The sequence below is a fragment of the Anomalospiza imberbis genome, chromosome 3, assembly GCF_031753505.1.
Source record: "Anomalospiza imberbis isolate Cuckoo-Finch-1a 21T00152 chromosome 3, ASM3175350v1, whole genome shotgun sequence".
NCBI classification, from domain to species: domain Eukaryota; kingdom Metazoa; phylum Chordata; class Aves; order Passeriformes; family Viduidae; genus Anomalospiza; species Anomalospiza imberbis.
Genome location: NC_089683.1, coordinates 85,762,424 through 85,780,957, shown reverse-complemented (window position 1 = coordinate 85,780,957; position 18,534 = coordinate 85,762,424). Strand labels below are relative to the sequence as shown.

The 18,534-nt window shown below is 40.1% G+C and overlaps 1 protein-coding gene across 1 annotated transcript in view; it reads left to right on the top strand.

Moving 5' to 3' along the window:
- PLB1 (phospholipase B1) overlaps positions 1 to 18,534 on the top strand; it is a gene marked incomplete at its 5' end in the record, with an annotated part of 78,869 nt that overhangs the window by 30,074 nt on the left and 30,261 nt on the right. Inside the window, 14 exons of the mRNA XM_068185533.1 lie at positions 124 to 175; positions 2,106 to 2,186; positions 3,685 to 3,750; positions 4,444 to 4,544; positions 7,246 to 7,327; positions 7,898 to 8,002; positions 8,656 to 8,751; positions 9,228 to 9,299; positions 9,929 to 9,988; positions 10,388 to 10,448; positions 11,173 to 11,231; positions 13,043 to 13,110; positions 14,081 to 14,124; positions 15,353 to 15,461. Of these exons, the coding sequence (XP_068041634.1) occupies positions 124 to 175; positions 2,106 to 2,186; positions 3,685 to 3,750; positions 4,444 to 4,544; positions 7,246 to 7,327; positions 7,898 to 8,002; positions 8,656 to 8,751; positions 9,228 to 9,299; positions 9,929 to 9,988; positions 10,388 to 10,448; positions 11,173 to 11,231; positions 13,043 to 13,110; positions 14,081 to 14,124; positions 15,353 to 15,461 (1,056 nt within the window). The remainder of the gene's footprint in view (positions 1 to 123; positions 176 to 2,105; positions 2,187 to 3,684; positions 3,751 to 4,443; positions 4,545 to 7,245; positions 7,328 to 7,897; positions 8,003 to 8,655; positions 8,752 to 9,227; positions 9,300 to 9,928; positions 9,989 to 10,387; positions 10,449 to 11,172; positions 11,232 to 13,042; positions 13,111 to 14,080; positions 14,125 to 15,352; positions 15,462 to 18,534) is intronic.

The window sequence follows — 18,534 nt, the reverse complement described above, 5'->3', positions numbered from 1 at the left end:
TGGGGTCTTTTGGTTTTTGATGTTCAATTGTCAGCTTTCATCTTTGTCTTGTTATCTATGCAGGATTCTTTTGTTAAATTTTTATTAATGTATTTTATGATTTTATTTTTCTTTTATTTTTAGGGATGTTCCTAAACAGGTTAGGAAACTGGTGGACAGCATGAAGAATGATACTGTGAGTTCAACATGTCATGAATATCTTTAGAATGAAGTGACATAGCGTCATTAGTTTCTAACAGAACAAGAGCAGATCTCAACAGTGAATGCCAAACTTTAAAGCTGTAGGTACAGCAGGGTACAGCGCAAAACTTCCCAGTGCAGAGTGTGAGTTCAGCACAAAATAATCTATAGCTTAGTCTTAAATGAATTTGTACCAGCATGTAATAGCTACTATCAAAGCCAGATAACTGTAACCTTTTCATCATTTCTACTGCAAGTAGCTGTAAATGCAGTGCTGTTGCTTCTGCTTCCAACCTGTGTCACCCTGTAAGATAACAGAACCCTTTCTCTGTCAGGATTTTGCAGTGGTGCCATTAATTATCTTGTAAGCAGGTGGTTTTTCCAGCAAAAATGATACATACTAGGATGTTGAGGGCAAGCTTTTCAAGTAGCAAATCATGTGGAGTGAACATGTGAAGTGAAGAAGGGACTTGTTTTCTGAAAAAACAAATTAGTCCCTCCTTTCGTCTAGTCATCAGCTGATTTTTGACTTACACATTTATTGTTATGAATTATTTGATTAATGGCCTGTAAAATACACATTAGGTTGAGGATTGCTTACATATTTCTCACCTCAGCTCGTGCTTTGAATGTTTCCTATTTGTAATTTGACAAATGTGCTATGCAATCAGTGACCTAAGTTTTACACTATAATAGTTTGGCTTTCCAAAGGTGCAGCTGGAAAGCAGACAAAAAGCCTTCACAATATCTGTGTGCATGTTTAGTGTAAATACTCTGGTGCATACATATTGGCAAAAATATTTGCAATACCTTCCTTCTTGGTTCACTTTCTTGTAAACAAGATTTCCATCTGATGGATGCATCTGAAATGAGATTTAAAGGAACAGCAACTAACAATGAAGGGTTGGATGGTTTTCATTCAAAGTTTCTAAGCCCTACTCTGCCAAATTTATTGGCCTGAGAATGTTAACAGAAATTTATGGAAATATCTTTTATTTAGGTAATAAATGTTTCTATATAACTTGTGAAGTTCCTTCTGACTAGAAAGCATGCTTATAGTAGAGGTTATATATCTCTGATTTAAGAGATCATTTTCACCTCCACTTTTTAAAGTACTTGTTGAGTGCAGGAGGAAGTTTGTCCCTCTTTTTGATTTTTTTTTTTTTTTTTTACATTTTGAGACCAAACTACTGAACAGTGTGTTTACTAGTGGGGATATATTGCCTGCAGCCTTTGAAGACAGATGTTTTTAAACCACTGGAGGCTGATGCACAATTGGTGCTTTTCTTACTTCTGTTTTGCACTGAAATTAAAGTATTAGCACAACATCCACAACATGCTACCAAGCATATCTGAACCTTTCCTCAAAGCTAGGAAGTGTTTATTTACTGTAGTATAATTACCTTGACTTAGCTAGCTATCCCTTTGCAAAATCCTTGCAGAAACAAAAAGTGCTGTAATATTTTACCGTTATTTTTAGATAGAGTTAATATTGCCCCACTGTTCTTTGCACTTTGTCTCACAGCAAGTCTGAAATATATTGTCCCCCAGGGTTTTTCAGCAGGATAGCTGCATTATTTATCACACAGTAAAACACATACCATAATTTTTGCTATGAAGATATATTAGTAGGACTGCAGGAAGAGTCAGCACAAGATATAACTAAGAAAAGCATACAGATAGATTTTGAGCAATATTTTTCTGAAGCAAATAGTTTTCCATTATGCCATTGATATTGTAATTCTGGTTTAGATCACAGCAGTTTCTACATCTTCAGTCATGACTACAAACTTGTTTTTGTTGTGGATGCCTAGGGAATGATAGCCATGTACTCTGAGAAATGGCAAATTTGTATTTAGTATGTTGCTGGCATCTCCCTCCTTTTCTTTTTTTAATTAAAAACTTTTATCTCCTTCTCTGTGTAGAGAATAGATTTCCACAATGACTGGAAGCTCATAACACTTTTCATAGGAGGAAATGACCTCTGCAAAGTTTGCGAGAATCCAGTAAGTTCCCTGCAGCATGAACTGAGCTAGGGTCTTTACAGGGTCTTTATGCATTGCAGGGGGTAAGAGGGAGGAACTCAGTGAGTGAGACCAAAATAGCATAGGTCTTAACTGTGCAGCTCTGGAATGTAACTGTGCTGAGACCTTCAGGTTGCTCAGCACAATAATGTTAGAGATACCTTTAGAAGACCTGGAAATTACATAATTGTTGCCACTTTGTTTTGCTGCCAGCTAGAAAGAATAACATGTTCTTGCATGGTCGCTTTACCTCTTGTAGATAAAATGCCAAGTGTTTTTACTCCTCTCTGCCTTGTCACACTCCTAAATCTTACTTGGTACTCTCTTAATATTTTCAGTGCTATGGGAAAAGTTCTAAGCACAGCTCATGCTAATTCAATTATATGTAATGTAGTGTATATATATAACATACATACAGTATCTAGTCTTTGGTATGTGTGATTGTAGAGGATGTGAAAGGCTGTGGCAGACTCCTCACTTAGTGATGAGGGTTAGCTACTCACAGGAAGTTGAGCACATACTTGTCATCCTTCATGATTAATTTTGGATCAGGAAGAACAACAGAGCAGCACAGTAAGATGGTTGTAAAACAAGGAAGGAGCAAATTAGCCATTCTTACCTTTTGCTGTCAATCCAAACACAAAATGCCTGTTCACATGACTGGGATGAGTGGCAAGGAGATCGTGTGCATCCAAGGATCACAGTCATCTTCCTGTGGCACAAGTACAAATAGTGCCAACCACAGCACTCTTGGTGAGCCGTGACTTAGGAAATGAATAAGGGATCTGAGCTGTCTGCTTCCACAGAGTAGGCAAGTGGGGCTCTCAATCAACTTCTGCTTGAAATTAAATGAGAGAGAAAAAAGGCTGAAAATAAGACAGGCATTTCTCATAAGAAAGTTTATGTGACTGTTGTAGTCCCACAAGTGAAAAAATAAGAGTTGGATTACTTGAGACAATACAATTAGAGTGTTTAAACCATTAAAGTGGAACAAGGAAATTTTGGCACTCAAAGACAAGTATATGAAGTGATTTAATTCCCAGCTGAACATGTAAGTTTTGCCAGTTATTATTTGTGGCAGGCAAGCAGTATATGGGAGACACATTCTAATATTCCATACAGCAGAAATAAACTTACTTTTACACAAACTCTTCTCTACCATATATGAGTTAATGAATTGTTAGTTGTGCTTTTAAGACCAGCCCAAGCAAGCCTAGGAATGGAGGATGTTGTGATGTTTGATAATACCCTGTGAATTTTCACCCTCACTGGTATCCAGTGGCTACTAGATCTTTTCTTGCCGGTGAGATAGCTGTGATGGGAAGGAAGAAAAGCAGAGATGGGACCATTTTGCCTTTGGCTCTGTTACTTTTGACCCAAGAGTTAGAAACATAAACACTACCGTGAGATACTCCAACTAGTCATTCTTGTCCCTGCCTGAGTAAACTAATAATAAAATTCAACCCTCTTGCTTTAACAGGTACGCTATTCTCCTGAAAATTACACCTACAATCTACAAATAGCTTTGGACTTACTTCACAAAGAGGTAAAGCAAACTTTTCTAGTATGTTGGAGCAGGGATTTTCTGTTCTGCTTGCAAAGCAGTCACAGATTATTGATGAAGATTTTGTTTCCTTGCTTTCATCTGCAGAGTACTACTGTATACTGTATACAGAGGTGTTTGCTTATAGGAAAATCTTTGTGAAAGGCAAAAAGGGCTAGGGAAGCTTTTTACCAAAGGAATAAGAATGTTCTTTGTTCTAGCTAATGTGCTGTGGACAAGTAATATCAAAAAATGTTACAATAAAGTGGAACAAATATTATTAACTGACTGGAAAATGCTTTGCTTGTTCTTTAAACTGCAGATAAGTATATTTTTGTGGTGATTGAGATCTGATATTCCACATGAAGAATGATAAGAATACTTGAAGAGTTAGCAGGTGTCTGGGTATTGCTGAGACCTATAACAACTTGTATGGACCTTTTTGAAGCCATCATTTTCAAATGACCAGCTATCAACATTTAGAATAGAACTAGGCAGTGCAAGTAGGGGCTGTAATTTAGTATTGCTTGTGTGGGGAATTAATTATTGAGGAAGTACTTTGAACACCCCTGTTATAAATAATACACAATGCTTGAATCAGCAGGCTGCTACCAAGGTCTGCTGTGGCTGTGTAGGGACAAAACCAACACTCTGTGCTCCGGTAGTTTGCTATGGATTTGTTTGTCCTCTTGGCAGGTTCCACGGGCATATGTGAACCTGGTAACGATGCTTTACATAGCAAGGCTCCGGGAGCTGCATCAATCGAAAAACAATAGCTGCCCAAAACTGCTTATGAGGTTTGCATATGATTTATTTTACAGCTCTCACTGCTGTTCACAGAAGGCTGCAGCATCTTCTTGGGAAGTTTTTTCTCAAATGGAAAAGGATCTAGCATTTCAGACTACCAAACATCTTTCCCTGTGCATGTCTCTACATTTTGGTTTCAACACAGCATTTAGAATTAACTGTCTCTGTTGCTGTCTCTGTATCTGAGCCCTGCTGTTATTGCTTCTTATGAAGGTGCCACTTTTGACTCCACACTTACCCTGCAAGTGAGTTCAAGCCAGGGCAAAGAAAGCTTAGCTGGGCACTCTTTGGTGAAAATAGAGAAGACACTAAGACATAAGTTTTTCTAGTTGTATTTACAGATTTACTTTTCTGCACTTAAAACTCTCCCTCTTGCTTCTGCAGTTTTTAGTCTCTGTAATCTCATTGCTGATTATTAGTTTTATCTCTAATTAGTGTCTCAAGTAGATGTTTTGGATGCTTAATTGTTGCTTTATGTCTCAACAATCCTTTCCAGATCAGTGTTAGTCCACTACTGAGGCAGCAGGCCTGGACCCTGAGTGGACTTTTGGTGATTCAGATACGGTCCAGCATTGTCCCCTGGAGTTGCTTCTGGCAGGACTTGCTTGTTTTCAGAAAAGCAAGTCTCTGCTTTTCTGGACAGATGGGGAGAATAACTTTGTCCTGTGAATGCAGGCAGCCACTGGTTTTACAGGAGAGACAGAGATGCAACCCTCTTGCTGTGATTTAATGGCTTCCTTGTGGCTGTCAGTGGAAAATTGGTTTTGAAACTCAGGGTGCTGATACTCCCAATAGCCAGTTGTAGTTCTTTTAAAATTTTTATTTATTTATTTTTACAATGGTTACTGGCTAGAGTACCCAGGTATCTCAAGGCCCTCTTAATTGGACAAGGATAGTTAGCAAAGCCTTTAGATTAGATTAGCTCATGATAGCTGTAATCTTCCCACATAATTTCAGGTGCCATGCTGAATTCAACATTTGCCTGTCTGGCAGCAAGCCAAGTTTACAGGGTGATAAGCAGAGCCCATGTGGGACAATAAATGCCATTCTACTGAGTAGAAGAAGAACCTGAAGGAGGGTTTTGATCTTGAAAGTCTTCTCTTTTTTTTCTGAGAGTAGGAAACAACCTGAAGAGATGTGTCTACTAAGGTTGCCTAACATATGTTTCTGAAACTTCTGAAAACACAATTTAGATTTGTACTGTTCTCATATAGATGTGCTATGGAAGTAAAAGATTTTGTTAGTTGGTCTCCATTAAGACAAGTTTGGACACAGTAGGGATCTCTGTATATTTTACATGTATCAACTGCATCTCGGTAGGAGGTCTTTCTCTAAGAGCTCTCTCAGGGATGGTTTACTGTGGTCACACTGTCAGGATATTTGAAAGGAGTTCTTCTTCTCATTTGGATTTCTGAAGTAGTGATGGGGCATGCCCAAGAAGATGGAACATCCCAAAAATATCCATGCACTAGAAAGATCAAAACCTCAGGGGAGGGATAAAGGTGGCCAACTTGAGTTCACAGAATCTTAAAATGCCTCAGATTAGAATGGTTCTCTAAGGATGGAGAATTCTGCATCAGTCCTGGTGATTGTTTTGGTGCTTTACCAGCCTTGCTGTGATACACACTATAACCTCTGACTCTCTCAGCTGATTAGAATGAATTTGTGGCAACTCCATCTTGAAGGAGTTCTGCTGAAGAAAAGCATGTTGCACAAGTGTACTTGGGAACAGTTTTTTGGGATGGGTTGGCCCCAGGTGCCAGCCAGTCACTCCCACAGCTGCTCATTCACCCCACCCCAGCAACATGGGGAGAAAACAAGGACTGTGAGCAAGAAAATTGTGTGTCAAAATAAAGACCAGGAAGCCACTTACCAAGTATCGTTGCAGGCAAAACAGACCTGATTTGGGGAACTTAATTGTCTTTGTTGTCCATGAGCATAAATATTTATTTACTGATTCTGGTACTGGAAAATGAATGAACAAAGAAGTTGAACAGCTAAAACACCTGTCCTTCCTCCTTCTCAGGTTCAACTTTTCTCCAAACATCTCTCTCCCCACCCTTGTTACTGTTGCAGGCTAGCCTCAGCCCCTTCAGTGAGGCATCGCTTAGGGTCTGCATCTGGTATATCTCTGCTACTCCTTCCTCCTCACTCTTATCCTGTGCTCCAGCATGAATCCTACACTCATGTGCATCCACAGGCCATGGTTCCTTCCAGGAGCGCCTGTTCTGCCATGGAGCACCTCTTCCTTGTTCCTGCTATTGTTCTCTCCTCTCTCTCTGGTGTTTTCTGCCCGTTCTTAGGTAGGTTTTCACAGAGACACCACCAGCTTGGCTGAGAGGCTCAGCCATACCCTGTGGTTGGTTTGCTGGAGCTGTGTCCAGAACAGGTAGCCCTGGCCCCTCCTCACAGAGATCACTCCTGCTGCTGAAACCTTGCCATGGGCACACAGTGTGGTTTTTGCTTGCATGGAAGCTTTTTCTCACTTTCTGTTCATTAATTTGTCCCTAATAAATGTGTTTCTGCTCAAGAATTTGGGCTATGAAGAAACTCAGGGGTGAGAGGTAATGCTCTCATTCAATGGCCTTTCAAAGAAATCCTTCTCAGAGCTTTTAATCCTGCAGCTTGTCAGCTGGGAAGCAAGGGGGAAAAAGGAAGAGCAAATCTCAGCACCATGCTCTTATCCCACAGGATGCTGTGCCCTTGTGTCATAAACCCTAAGAACAATTCCAATGAGTTAAAGAAGTTGATCTACTTAAACAGAATGTATCAGGTAAGGCACATTGCATTTGTTAGAAGTTTAATGTCATCCTTCTGTTGATCAAGGGACAACAGGTGGGCTAATTTGAAAGTAGGGGACAGTTTCCACTCATTCTAATGACATATTTGTAGTTGTGATTAAAAAAAAAGCAGGATCAGGATCTTTACAATTCTGTTTCACTAAACCAACATAACAGATGAGAAGAATAATTGTTACAGAGCCATAGGAAATAGAGTATGTCAGAATGTCAGCAGTTTTATGATCAGTTATATTATTGAAAATCAGGTTCAGTCAAACAACATGGCAACTCAGGAGCAAGTTTTCAGGCACAGTGTGTCAGCCAAACCAAAAATACTTTGGTGATTCTGGAAGGACATATTTTTGACAGAAAACCTAATCCCTGAGCAGGCTGCCAGTCCTTGTGTGGGGTGTCTCAAAAAGGCAGCTGGGTTGGCTGCCTGGCCCAAGCTGAAAACCTTCTGCAGGAGGGAGGGGCAACCCCTGGGTGAGGTGTAAAAGGATGGAACAGCTTGATGAGCTGAACACAGAAGGGACAATGACAACTTTTCTTTAACTCTTTAGGAGGGAACTCGCCAGTTAGTGGAGAGTGGAAGGTATGACACGAAGGATGATTTCACAGTGGTTATGCAGCCATTTATGACTAATATGGAAATGCCAAAAACACAGGTAAAACTAACAAGAAAACCACACCTACATTAAATCCTGGTGCAATGCCACTGACTTGTCAAAATTGTTTTAGCTGTAAATGTAGCTAGCAGTTTCCTGACACAGTAATTAATTATTATATTCAGTTGCCATCCAAAATCGCATGAAATGTTTATGGAATATGCGATACTGAGCAACAGGAATACAGACCTTGACTTGGGACACTGCAATTGGACAGCCATGAAGTAGATATTTTTGGTCAAAGTCTTCATCAGGAAGCACTTGCTCTACATTCCCTATACATCAAGTCCTTTACAGTACTTTGGTAAATGACCTTTGATATGAAAACCCATATGTTTCAAAGGACTGTAATGTGTAAATCTCAAGGGAAATAAAGAACAAAATTGATATCTGTGCCCAAGTATTCTGTTCTCAGAGTCACAGTGGTTTTTATTCCTTATTACTTTGGGAATAATGTATTAAAGAGTATTAAAAGGCTTCTTAGTTCTGAGTTACTAACTTTCCCTGGCCTGGTTGAATTCTGTTTGCCTCAGAGGCCTTTGCAGATACTTTGTTTAGAAGTCTGCTGGGTTATCTCACTGGAAGAGAGAAGACAGAATATACAGCTTGCTGCATTTTGCTGCCTCTGTGACAGCACCTATCTTGTTTTCTAGGAGGGATGGCCAGATGATTCATATTTTGCCCCAGATTGTTTCCACTTCAGCCAAAAGACTCATTCCCAGGCTGCACGTGCTTTGTGGAACAATATGGTAAGTTTTCTAAAGGTTGTGTTGCTCTCTCCTTGTTCACTTCATCCTGCCCTTGGCAGCACAACCTCCCCCTTGCCCCCACCCCGAGATCTACTAGGTAGCCATATCTTTTCTGAATTGTGTTTACAAAGGAAAAGAGTGATCATAGGAAGAAAGGTCACCTGAATTGTTGAAGCAGTCATATAAAACCAGTAAATCTCGGGGTATGGTAAAGCTGGGTGTGTTTGGGCTGTGTCTCTCAGGAAGATGACGCCTGCCAGGCACATTGACCAGCAGGCCACATTCCAGGTGTATGGGAATTAGCCTCTTCAGTACACAAAGAATCAGTGCATGAGGCAGCTGCCAGCATTGGTGCAGTGCCCTGCAGTTGTCTTGCTGTGCTGCAGAGGTGGTTTCCAATGACTGGCAGCACAGCATCGCCCATTGCTCTCTGGCACTCATCTGCTTTTCCTCTGTGCATCCCCTTTTCCCCCCAGCTGGAGCCTGTAGGGGAGAAGACAGATAGTCAGAACATGGATGATGAGATTGTCCTCAAATGTCCATCTGAGGTAAGTTACAAGGGTGTCTGTGTTTATGTGGAGGTGCTGGGAGTGGCTGGGGCTCTGGGAGCCTTTACCCAGTGCCTGGAGCTCTGGCTCTGTGAGGGTGATCTGCTACTCCCCACACAGTTTGTGCCACTGCCACCAAGAGCAGCATGACCACTCACTCAGGAGAGGATGGAGGGTAAGCAGGAGTCAGCTTCCTCAGAGTCACACATCACAGGTGGCCAAAACACAAGGGAAGAGTGTTTGGCCTACCTAACCAGGACCATCAAGTATCCACACCGAATGGCAAAGCTTCAGTGGGGGAAACAGCAGTGATGGTACCAGTCGCAGAGCTCTGCAGGATTCACTGGGAATACCTTGCAATGGGGCCACGAGCTTCTTGTGAGCCACACACAGCAGGGTCCTGATGGTATTCTCTAACTTCTGTTATAAAAATATAACCCAGATTTACACTATTGTTACACAGATTTTTAAAGAGGCCATTTATTTACTTATTTATTTTTAATCCCTGTGTTTTATTTGCATCAAGCTGCTAATCATCTACAGGCATCTGAGAGCCGAAGTTTGGGGAATGGAAATCTCCGTGCACTCCTCTGTTGCTTTGCATTGATTCAGATTGCCTTGTTTTGTAGGCTGAGCCATTCCTGAGGACATATAAGAACAGTAATTACACATACCCTAACCAAACTCCAGTAAGTGTCAACATCACCATCCCACTGTTACTCTGCTGCATCTGTTCCTGTATGGTAACCAAATGAGTTATGTTCTGCAGCACAGGGGAAAGCAGTCTTTGGCCAGAGGAGCTTGGGAGGCTGAATGCATGGCACAGAGCAGGGAGCTGCTCCCTGAGTTAGGCAAAATGCATCAGAAAACACCTGTAAGAGCACATGCTTAAATACATGCAGTACAGGATGCTGCACTCTTCTGAGCAATACTGAATATGACTACTGAATTGAGCAACCAAGACCTGTCTAGTTAATTACTTGCTAAAGAGGCTCTAGTTTATCCACCTGGCCTTTGCTGGGAAGATCCTAGTTTCTACTGACTGTATTTGGTAGCCAAATGCTCTTCAGCTTTCTTTTTCTCTTTAGAATTATGGAAGCCAGCTGCCATGTGAGGACAGGTCTCCATCTTCCCCTCCTGCAACTTCAGGTAGTCTTGCCTGTTTTATGTTAAGAAGTTGAATTACCTTCAGCTGTCCTTCAAGATGAAAGTTAATTTTTGGCTGAAATGGTTGCTGGACTGTGAAAAACATTGCTCAGAAAGGATGCCATGCTTTTCAGCAGATGCTTAACAGATACAATGCCACACTGTCATGCAAGGTAGCATTCTGACTAAGTAGCTTCACTGAACTCACTGCCAGTGGAGAACTTCAAAATAACTTGTGATGAAATCCAGATTTGAGTGCTGACATAGCTTATGAGATATTCCACCTAAATGTCATGGAAAGAAACTGGAAATACAGCTTCATTCGTGTTAGTCTGGAATTTGGCAGTATTTGGTTTTTCAAATATCTTCATATTGTCTTTTCCATAGTCTTTTGAAGTCTTTAATGTGTTGTTCCTGCTTTGTGTAATTCTGCATTGTTTTACCTCCACTTTGGATCTGGATATTGTTTGTCACTTATTGTTATTTGCTCCTTGCTCTCCTGTCTTTTCGGAAGGGATGTTAACCATTGAAAAACTGAATAATATGCATATGTTGGTGCTACAGTCACAGGAGATGAGCTGGAAAGAGCTTCTGATTTATCACTTGGGTATTGCAAGAACAATGTGACACAGCATCACACTGACAATGCCGTATTTCACATACACAGGAGAGAAAAAAAAAATAGCTATTTCCCAGCCAGGTTCAATTGTATCTCTTTCCTTTGCAGTGCATTCCCTAAAGCCAGCTGATGTGGAAATTGTAGCAGCCCTTGGGGATTCTTTGACGGTAAGAAGACAGTGTTTTTACTGTTTTCTTGGTAAAACTACAAACATATGCCTGCTCCAGTGGAGGGGAAATAGATATTGCACCCAGAAGCAAAGATCTGTTCATTCATGGATTATAATAGATCTAGCAGTTAGATTAAGAAGGAAGGTGTCAGTCTTCCAACAGTCCATTCCCCTACACATTTATTCATATGCTTTTGAACTCAGGCAAAAACACAAGCAAATCCTTTAAAGAGGTGCCTAAGTAGTTTGCTGGATTGAAGACAGAAGAGATCAGATGCTGTTGAAATGAATGGGACATAGCACAAGGCTTAGGTTACTCTGCTTTTTAAAGTTTTTTTTTTCCGCATAGGAATGGACTGATGAGCCTGTTTTTCAGCCTCAGTTCTTTCAGGAACAGAATGCAGTGAAGTGGTTTTGGATAATAGCATTTTAATAATTTTAGCATTAATGAAATAAGGAAGTATGTGGTGAGAGCCCTGTGACTTAATGCATTTCAGAAGATATTCAGTCATTTTACTGTGTCTGTTTTAACTCTTAACTGGTTTCTTGATCATGATACAGTTCTTGCTACTGATGATTATCTTTGGTAGTCAAGAAGGAATATGTTTCAAAATCCAGACATCCTATATTCCAGTTATGCCTTTCTGCCTTATGTTTTCATACTGGTCAAAGATTGAAATTCTATAGCCAAAGGAAACACTGGATAGAAAGATGTAATTGGAACATAGGTTTCTCAGAATCTGAGGCTTAACAACAAACACATTGTGTGTACAAACCGTGAACCCTTTACAACTCTCTTGCAGACATGGTGCTACAACTCCTACACACAGGAGGCTACTGAAATAAATAGAAGAATTTTGATGTAAACCTGCAGTATTAACAAATAAAATATACGCTGTATATGGTTGTGATTGCTGTATTGTGATATCTAGGGCCCTGCAGTGCTTCTGCTTCTAAGTATAGTCTGTAGGAGCTGGGAATAAAATCTGCTCTCATAGAATATGCAGTAATGTATTGCTGTCTCAGAGCTGCACTTGGCCTGTGTATAGTTACTCTGAGCACCAGTCTGTTATTTCAATAAAATTCATACATAGAAGACAAATGTGGTATTGCGGTTTAATCTAAGGTAGCAGAAAATAGCTGCTTAGTACTGTACTCAAGTACTAGCATACACCTAGATTTAGAATGAAACTATACAATCACAGCTGTCAGGAACTCTGCTTCTGAATTCTGGAGGTGGTTTAGGATGGGTGTAGTTGCCCGTTTGCCTCTTTCTTCAGGGTAAGTGTAGAGAGTGCTTCCTCCTTGCTCCAGTTCTGCTATAAATCTTTATATTTAGCACATTGGTTTTCAAACTGGTATATATGAGTTATGGTGGTTCTTTCTGATACATGGTTATTTTCTCTGCTGATTTAATGTAGTGTTTCATATCATTAGCCATTTTGTGTGTTTGATTGAGATGTCTTCATCACTGTTGACTAATGCAACCATAAAAGTGTTATTTAGCTCATCTAGACCCATGTCTATGTTCCACAGCTCCATCATACATTTTGTGAGTCATATATACAATATGATGTTTTTAAATAATTATGAAAGGTATTGTTTTGTCCTTCAGGAGAAAGGTTTGGGAAAAGTCAGATGTCTTTTAAAGCTTTGGAAGACATCCACTCAATTAAAAAGTAAATAAAATCACTATGTAATTCTATTTAAATTAGTAAATTTTATTTGTTTATATATTTGTATTACAAGTTATTATTGCATTAGTAACTGTGCTTTAATTTCATTTGGTTAATGAAAAATAATGTCCAGGCTGGTTCAGGAATTGCCTCAGATACCCTCCAGGATGTGAACACTCAATACCGGGGACTGTCTTGGAGGTAAGTCTTCAGCCAAGGTAATGAAGAGATGTGTTTTAGGTCTTTCAGCTGCCAGAAGGTTGAAAAAAAGGTTACTCCTCAGGCTAGCATTTCTTGAAGGTGTATCAAGATTTTGTTATAAGGGTAGTTTTACAGAAAGTATTTTCAGCAGTGGATTTTAAGCAAGCTTTTTGATCTCTCTCATGTTTTCATTTTTGGCTGCCTGCAACAGTTTGTATTTTTGTATTGGGATGTCAGGTTGGAAATCTACAAAACAAGTCAGAATTGGTTGGTTTTAGGACTTCTTCTCAAAGTTTTCTATTTCTGAACTTTTTGTAGTGTAATGGAAAATAGTTTGTTTGGCCAGAGAACTTTGCCACATATAGCAACACACAGTCGTAAAAGACTAAATTGTTTTGCTGTTGTGATGTAGCTCTGTTGATATTGACTGAAACAGTTCTGTGCTGTACTAATACCTCTGTGTAAGCTGGAGTGTGGCCTCAGTATGTCCTGTCAACACAAAAGCTGAAGAAATATATCCCTGTGCAGAAAGCAGGAGGAGTGAGGAGCTACTGCTGAAGTTATCTTGTCACTCAAGGGCTGTCTGTGTTTGGTGTTGCCTGAGAGGGGCTTCATGAGGCTGGAATGGGCCTCAAAGTTGACCTTCTAATCTGCAGTACTTAAGTATGAATTGAGTATTTGAGTATGAAGCTACGTCAGGCATTTTTCTGCCACTTGATCAATGATTGACTGTACCCCGCACATCTGCAAGAGCATTAAATCCTCCTGACAAGTATCTTCACCACTGAAACCTCACCTGTTCTCCCAATAACACTTACACTTCTGTCATCTCCATGGATTCTGATAGAATGATGGTTACCAAATTAATAACCCTTTGCTTTCCCCCATGATGTGTAGCAGGTCTTCACTTTGTTTATTGTCTGTGTCCAGATCAGGGGTGAGTGACTGGGATTTTTCTTTCTCATTTTAGTATTGGAGGAGATGAGTTGTTGGAGAACGTGACTACTCTACCTAGTAAGTAAATGCTGTGCTACATATAAATGGCAAGATTGAGAGATGCAGTGGACTAATTTCTGGTAGATTTATAGATTGTTTTTAAGTTTCTCAAAGCTGCTTTAGTGTAATTAACAAGAACTACCTTTAAAAGAAACAGTATGCTGCAATTAAAAAATAAAAAGTTGCCTTCATCACTGAAGCTGAGAACAGATAGAAATTCTGTTACTTTCTTTTCCCTCTCCCTTTTCAACTCTTTGGTGAGTATTATTTGAATTTCTAAATAACCTTGCTATGTCCGTGCTCATGATGTACTTAACATTTGCTTTTAAGAAATATTCCATCACAATTTTTCCAAAAGAAATATTTGCATAGAGTAGGCCTCCATGGAAAATAATGTTGCCTACTCATACATGTAACGTAAAGGGAATAATTTTAACTTTCTCTTCACTGAAACCTGCAACTTTACATAGATCAGTCTATTGTTAATGTAGAGCCACTCAACTTTCAATTTGGATTAGCTGTAGTAAACTTCCATTCAAAGAGGGCCAGTAAGCTGTTCTTTTGTGTGTTGGCCATTATTTAAGTAGAATGTAACAGGAATATAATTAGAATAAGCAATTAATTGATTCATTGAGTCCTATTACATTTGATAAAGCCCTCACTAAAATGTGGTTAAACTCAGTCTTTGAGATTGAAGTAGATTTTATGGTTTACAACGTGGCCGTGTTCACTCTCAGCTGTAAATTACTCTGCCAACTTCCTTTTGGAAACTACTATGGAGAACATGGTGGAACTTCATCAGAACCATGCACCTGAGGCTTTGTTCTTCACATTTGTCAGTAGTATGAGATTTTGCACAGCAGTGAAGCAGGCCCAGATGCTTTAGGTGAAAACCAGCTCGGCTGTGCTGAAGGACCCTTCACACTCACTTCACAAAGTCAACGTCCTATAACTGATAATTTTATTTTAGGCTTTAACCACTACAACATGAGAAAGAACTGCACACAGTAGTCCCCAATTCTGCTCATCTTATCTGCTGGTGTCAGTGCAGTGCAAGCACACTGCTGAGTTACTGCAGCTGGTGACCCCTCTCCCCACTGCTTGGTGACTCCATCAAGGTTGACTGGCAGCAGCAGCAGCTGTGCTGTCAGAGGAAAACTGTGGCAGTGCTGGTGTGTTCTTCTAGTCCCTGTAGGCAGGGAGCAGCTGGAGTCTTTTTGCCTTCATTGCCACCTCTGTTTTTCAGACATCTTTCGAGAGTTCAATGTTAAAATCATGGGCTACTCAACTGGTACTGGGAGTGAGAATGATTCCAATGCATTCCTTAACCAGGCAGTTCCTGGAGCACTGGCTGAGTATATAGCTTTTTGTTTTACATTTGTAGGTGATGGATGCTTCATCTAATTGCCTTTCAACTGTCTCATGTGCTGTCACAACTTGCTCTGAAGAGCAAGCAGAACCAGTTGAGTTAGAGTGGAAATTGGCTCAAAACACATTAAATGTATGGGTTTATTTCATTGCTGAACTTTCAAATGAAACTAACAGTCCTCATTATGAAATCCACAAACAAGAAACTGGCAGAAACAATTGAGAGGTTTCTACTCTTCCTGTTCAACATCTATTCATTTATCTATTTATCAGTCAGTAAATCTGTGAATGTTTTTAGAAATTGAACATGTAATGAATTGGTAAGAGAAACTAGGAGTAAAACAGGATGAAGTCTTACGTAATTCTGGCCTCAGGTTTCTGGATAAGCAAGCAGGAAAGGACAGGAGAGAGATGGGGGAAAAAAAACAGTCTAGAATCTTAAGAAAAGAGAATTACTAATAGTCATCCATGGGTTTTGGTGTATTGAAGACCTGGTGCAGTTGGAGCCAGTTCTGCCAACATAATAGGGATTGTAATGTCTTGCAGTCACCTGAATTTGGCTTTTTGCTTTTAGTCACACCTGGGAAGCTGCATGAGTTGAGCTTTGCTATATTGCTTATCCTAGAAATCCCTGGATACTTATTCAAAGTCAGTGCTGTTTAATTAACAAAACAGATGGCTGCTTGAATTCAGTCATGGTTTGGGCACGGAATCAGGCAGATCATGCTTGGATTTTACATTGTGAATTGCTATTACCCAGACCTTAATTTGTTTGTTTAAAGAAAAATTCATCTTGCTTCCCAAAGGAGTCTTGGAAGTGAAGTTCAGAAGCCAAGAGAGGTGTTTGTGTTTGCTGTATCTAAGCAAAGATTATTAGGATTTATCAGGTTTTTTTACTGCTCTCCTGTAGGCCCTGTGTAACTTCTGACTCATTCTGGTAATCTCAGTAAATGCTTGGATTTCCTGACAGAAATAGGGTGCTAGGTCCCCTGCTATATCCTACAGCCCCCACAGAACTGAAAGAAGGCATTTTTGTATTTGGTGATGACCAAATGTAAATGTGTATGTCAGTGAAATGTGTATGTCAATGAAATTTATTAACATACTGTATGCAGCATATATCCAGATTACCTCCAGCAATTGCTTGCTGCATGAAAGAATAAGAGAGGTGCCTGTCTCATATTCTTTATCAGCTGAATCCTAAAAAAGGCTTTTTGGTCTGGTGGGAGGACTTGAAGCAGGACATACAATATCTTAAGTCACCATTATGACTTAGGGCAGCTTGTGTCAGCAACTGAGGCACTGCTATTAAATAGCTATTTGTTAGCTGTTTGAAATGAGTTGATGGATGCTAGTCTAATGAAAATTGTTGATTTCCTTAATACCAATTTGTTTTCTCTCTTTCCCTACAAGTGACTGGACTGGATAAACATGATGAAATTGAGCTATCTTTGCTTTGTAACCACATTTTATAAACATTCAGCAAGGAGACATAGACAACAATCATGCCAGATTTCTGCTTGTCTTCTGTTGTTTCTCTGTCTCATAACTCTCTGCAGAAAGTTGTGCAAAAGTAAAGTCCTGTAAAATACTATTCTTGAGCTCTCAAACACTTATTCTGGGGTTCTGTCCTATAGTGTTTTGGTTCTTGATGTACCTGAGAAGATGCATTCATCCTAGTCAATGTATTGCAACGTAAGGTAACGCTTCTCCTGTTTTAGGTATTTGACCCTGGAATGATGATGCAATTCAGCATTTATTCTTCATCAGCCAAAACCTTCAATTTTCCCGTGATTCACAGGGCAAAAAAAGTCCACCACCTAATGCTGGTATTTAAGAATTGTTACCTGGCCTGTCTTGCTTTATGGTTATCTGGAAAGTGCTTTCTAGAGGTCCTGGGACATTTCTGAAATCAGATAATTTTGCAGCCTTATCAGTTTATAGAAACCAGGTGTAAGGGTTTCTTAAAATTAAATCCATGGCTGCTTTGAAGAGGTCTTTATTGAACTAGACGAAAATGCAGGTCTCATACAGCAAAATGTTCCTAAGCCTATCTGCATTCATTGCCAAAGTGCTTAAGTACATGACAGAGTTAAGGATAGATGTGAATAATGTTGCTGAAGCACAGCCTGGCTGAGGTCTATGATTTCATGTGGGGAAAAGAAAAAAGGAGGTTAAGAATTTAAGAGTGAGAGGAGAAAACAGGTGACAGGAATTGTGAATATCTGTATTTCCTATTAGCAAACTGCTTCCATTGGTCAAGATCTAAATTTGGTTGAAATTGCAGTTGAAGGATGGATCATTGCTGGCACTACTTCATTCAAGACGTTATTGGATCTTGCTGACTGCACTGGCTCAGGATGCATCAGCACCTCACTGACTGTATGAGAAATCAAATATGTTGTGGACTGGCAGATCAATAAATGGTGTTTTCCTCTGTGTCAATATTGCAGACAATGTCTAGCTTAGGGTTTTCCACAGTAAGAGCAGAAGGAAATTGTGACCACTTGTGGCTTGTGATAGCTTTGGGATATAAATAAGTAGGTTATGACATTGGACAAGGGTAATGGTGATAAGAACTACTATGTGCACACAGTGTCTGTGTCACAAGTAGATGTATGACAGGGCTCATTCCTCAGTAGATGCTCACATGCCAGTGTTAGATCAGTATTCAACTGGACAAGGGTGGTGAGAGACCTCTCTTTTTCCTACAGTAAACAAAGCATTGCAAAGGGGAGCTAAACTCTGGTTGCCATACAAAACAAGTGTCATACTTATTAATGTCAGCTGATATGCTCCCAGAAGTGATAGACAGCCAGTGTCTTTAACAAGAGCCTGGAGGGAAATGGAGCTCATTCTGAACCACTGACCTGCCTGGAAGGTCAGCGCTTTCTCACCCCTTCCTCTTCCTCTTCCTCTTCCTCTTCCTCTTCCTCTTCCTCTTCCTCTTCCTCTTCCTCTTCCTCTTCCTCTTCCTCTTCCTCTTCCTCTTCCTCTTCCTCTTCCTCTTCCTCTTCCTCTTCCTCTTCCTCTTCCTCTTCCTCTTCCTCTTCCTCTTCC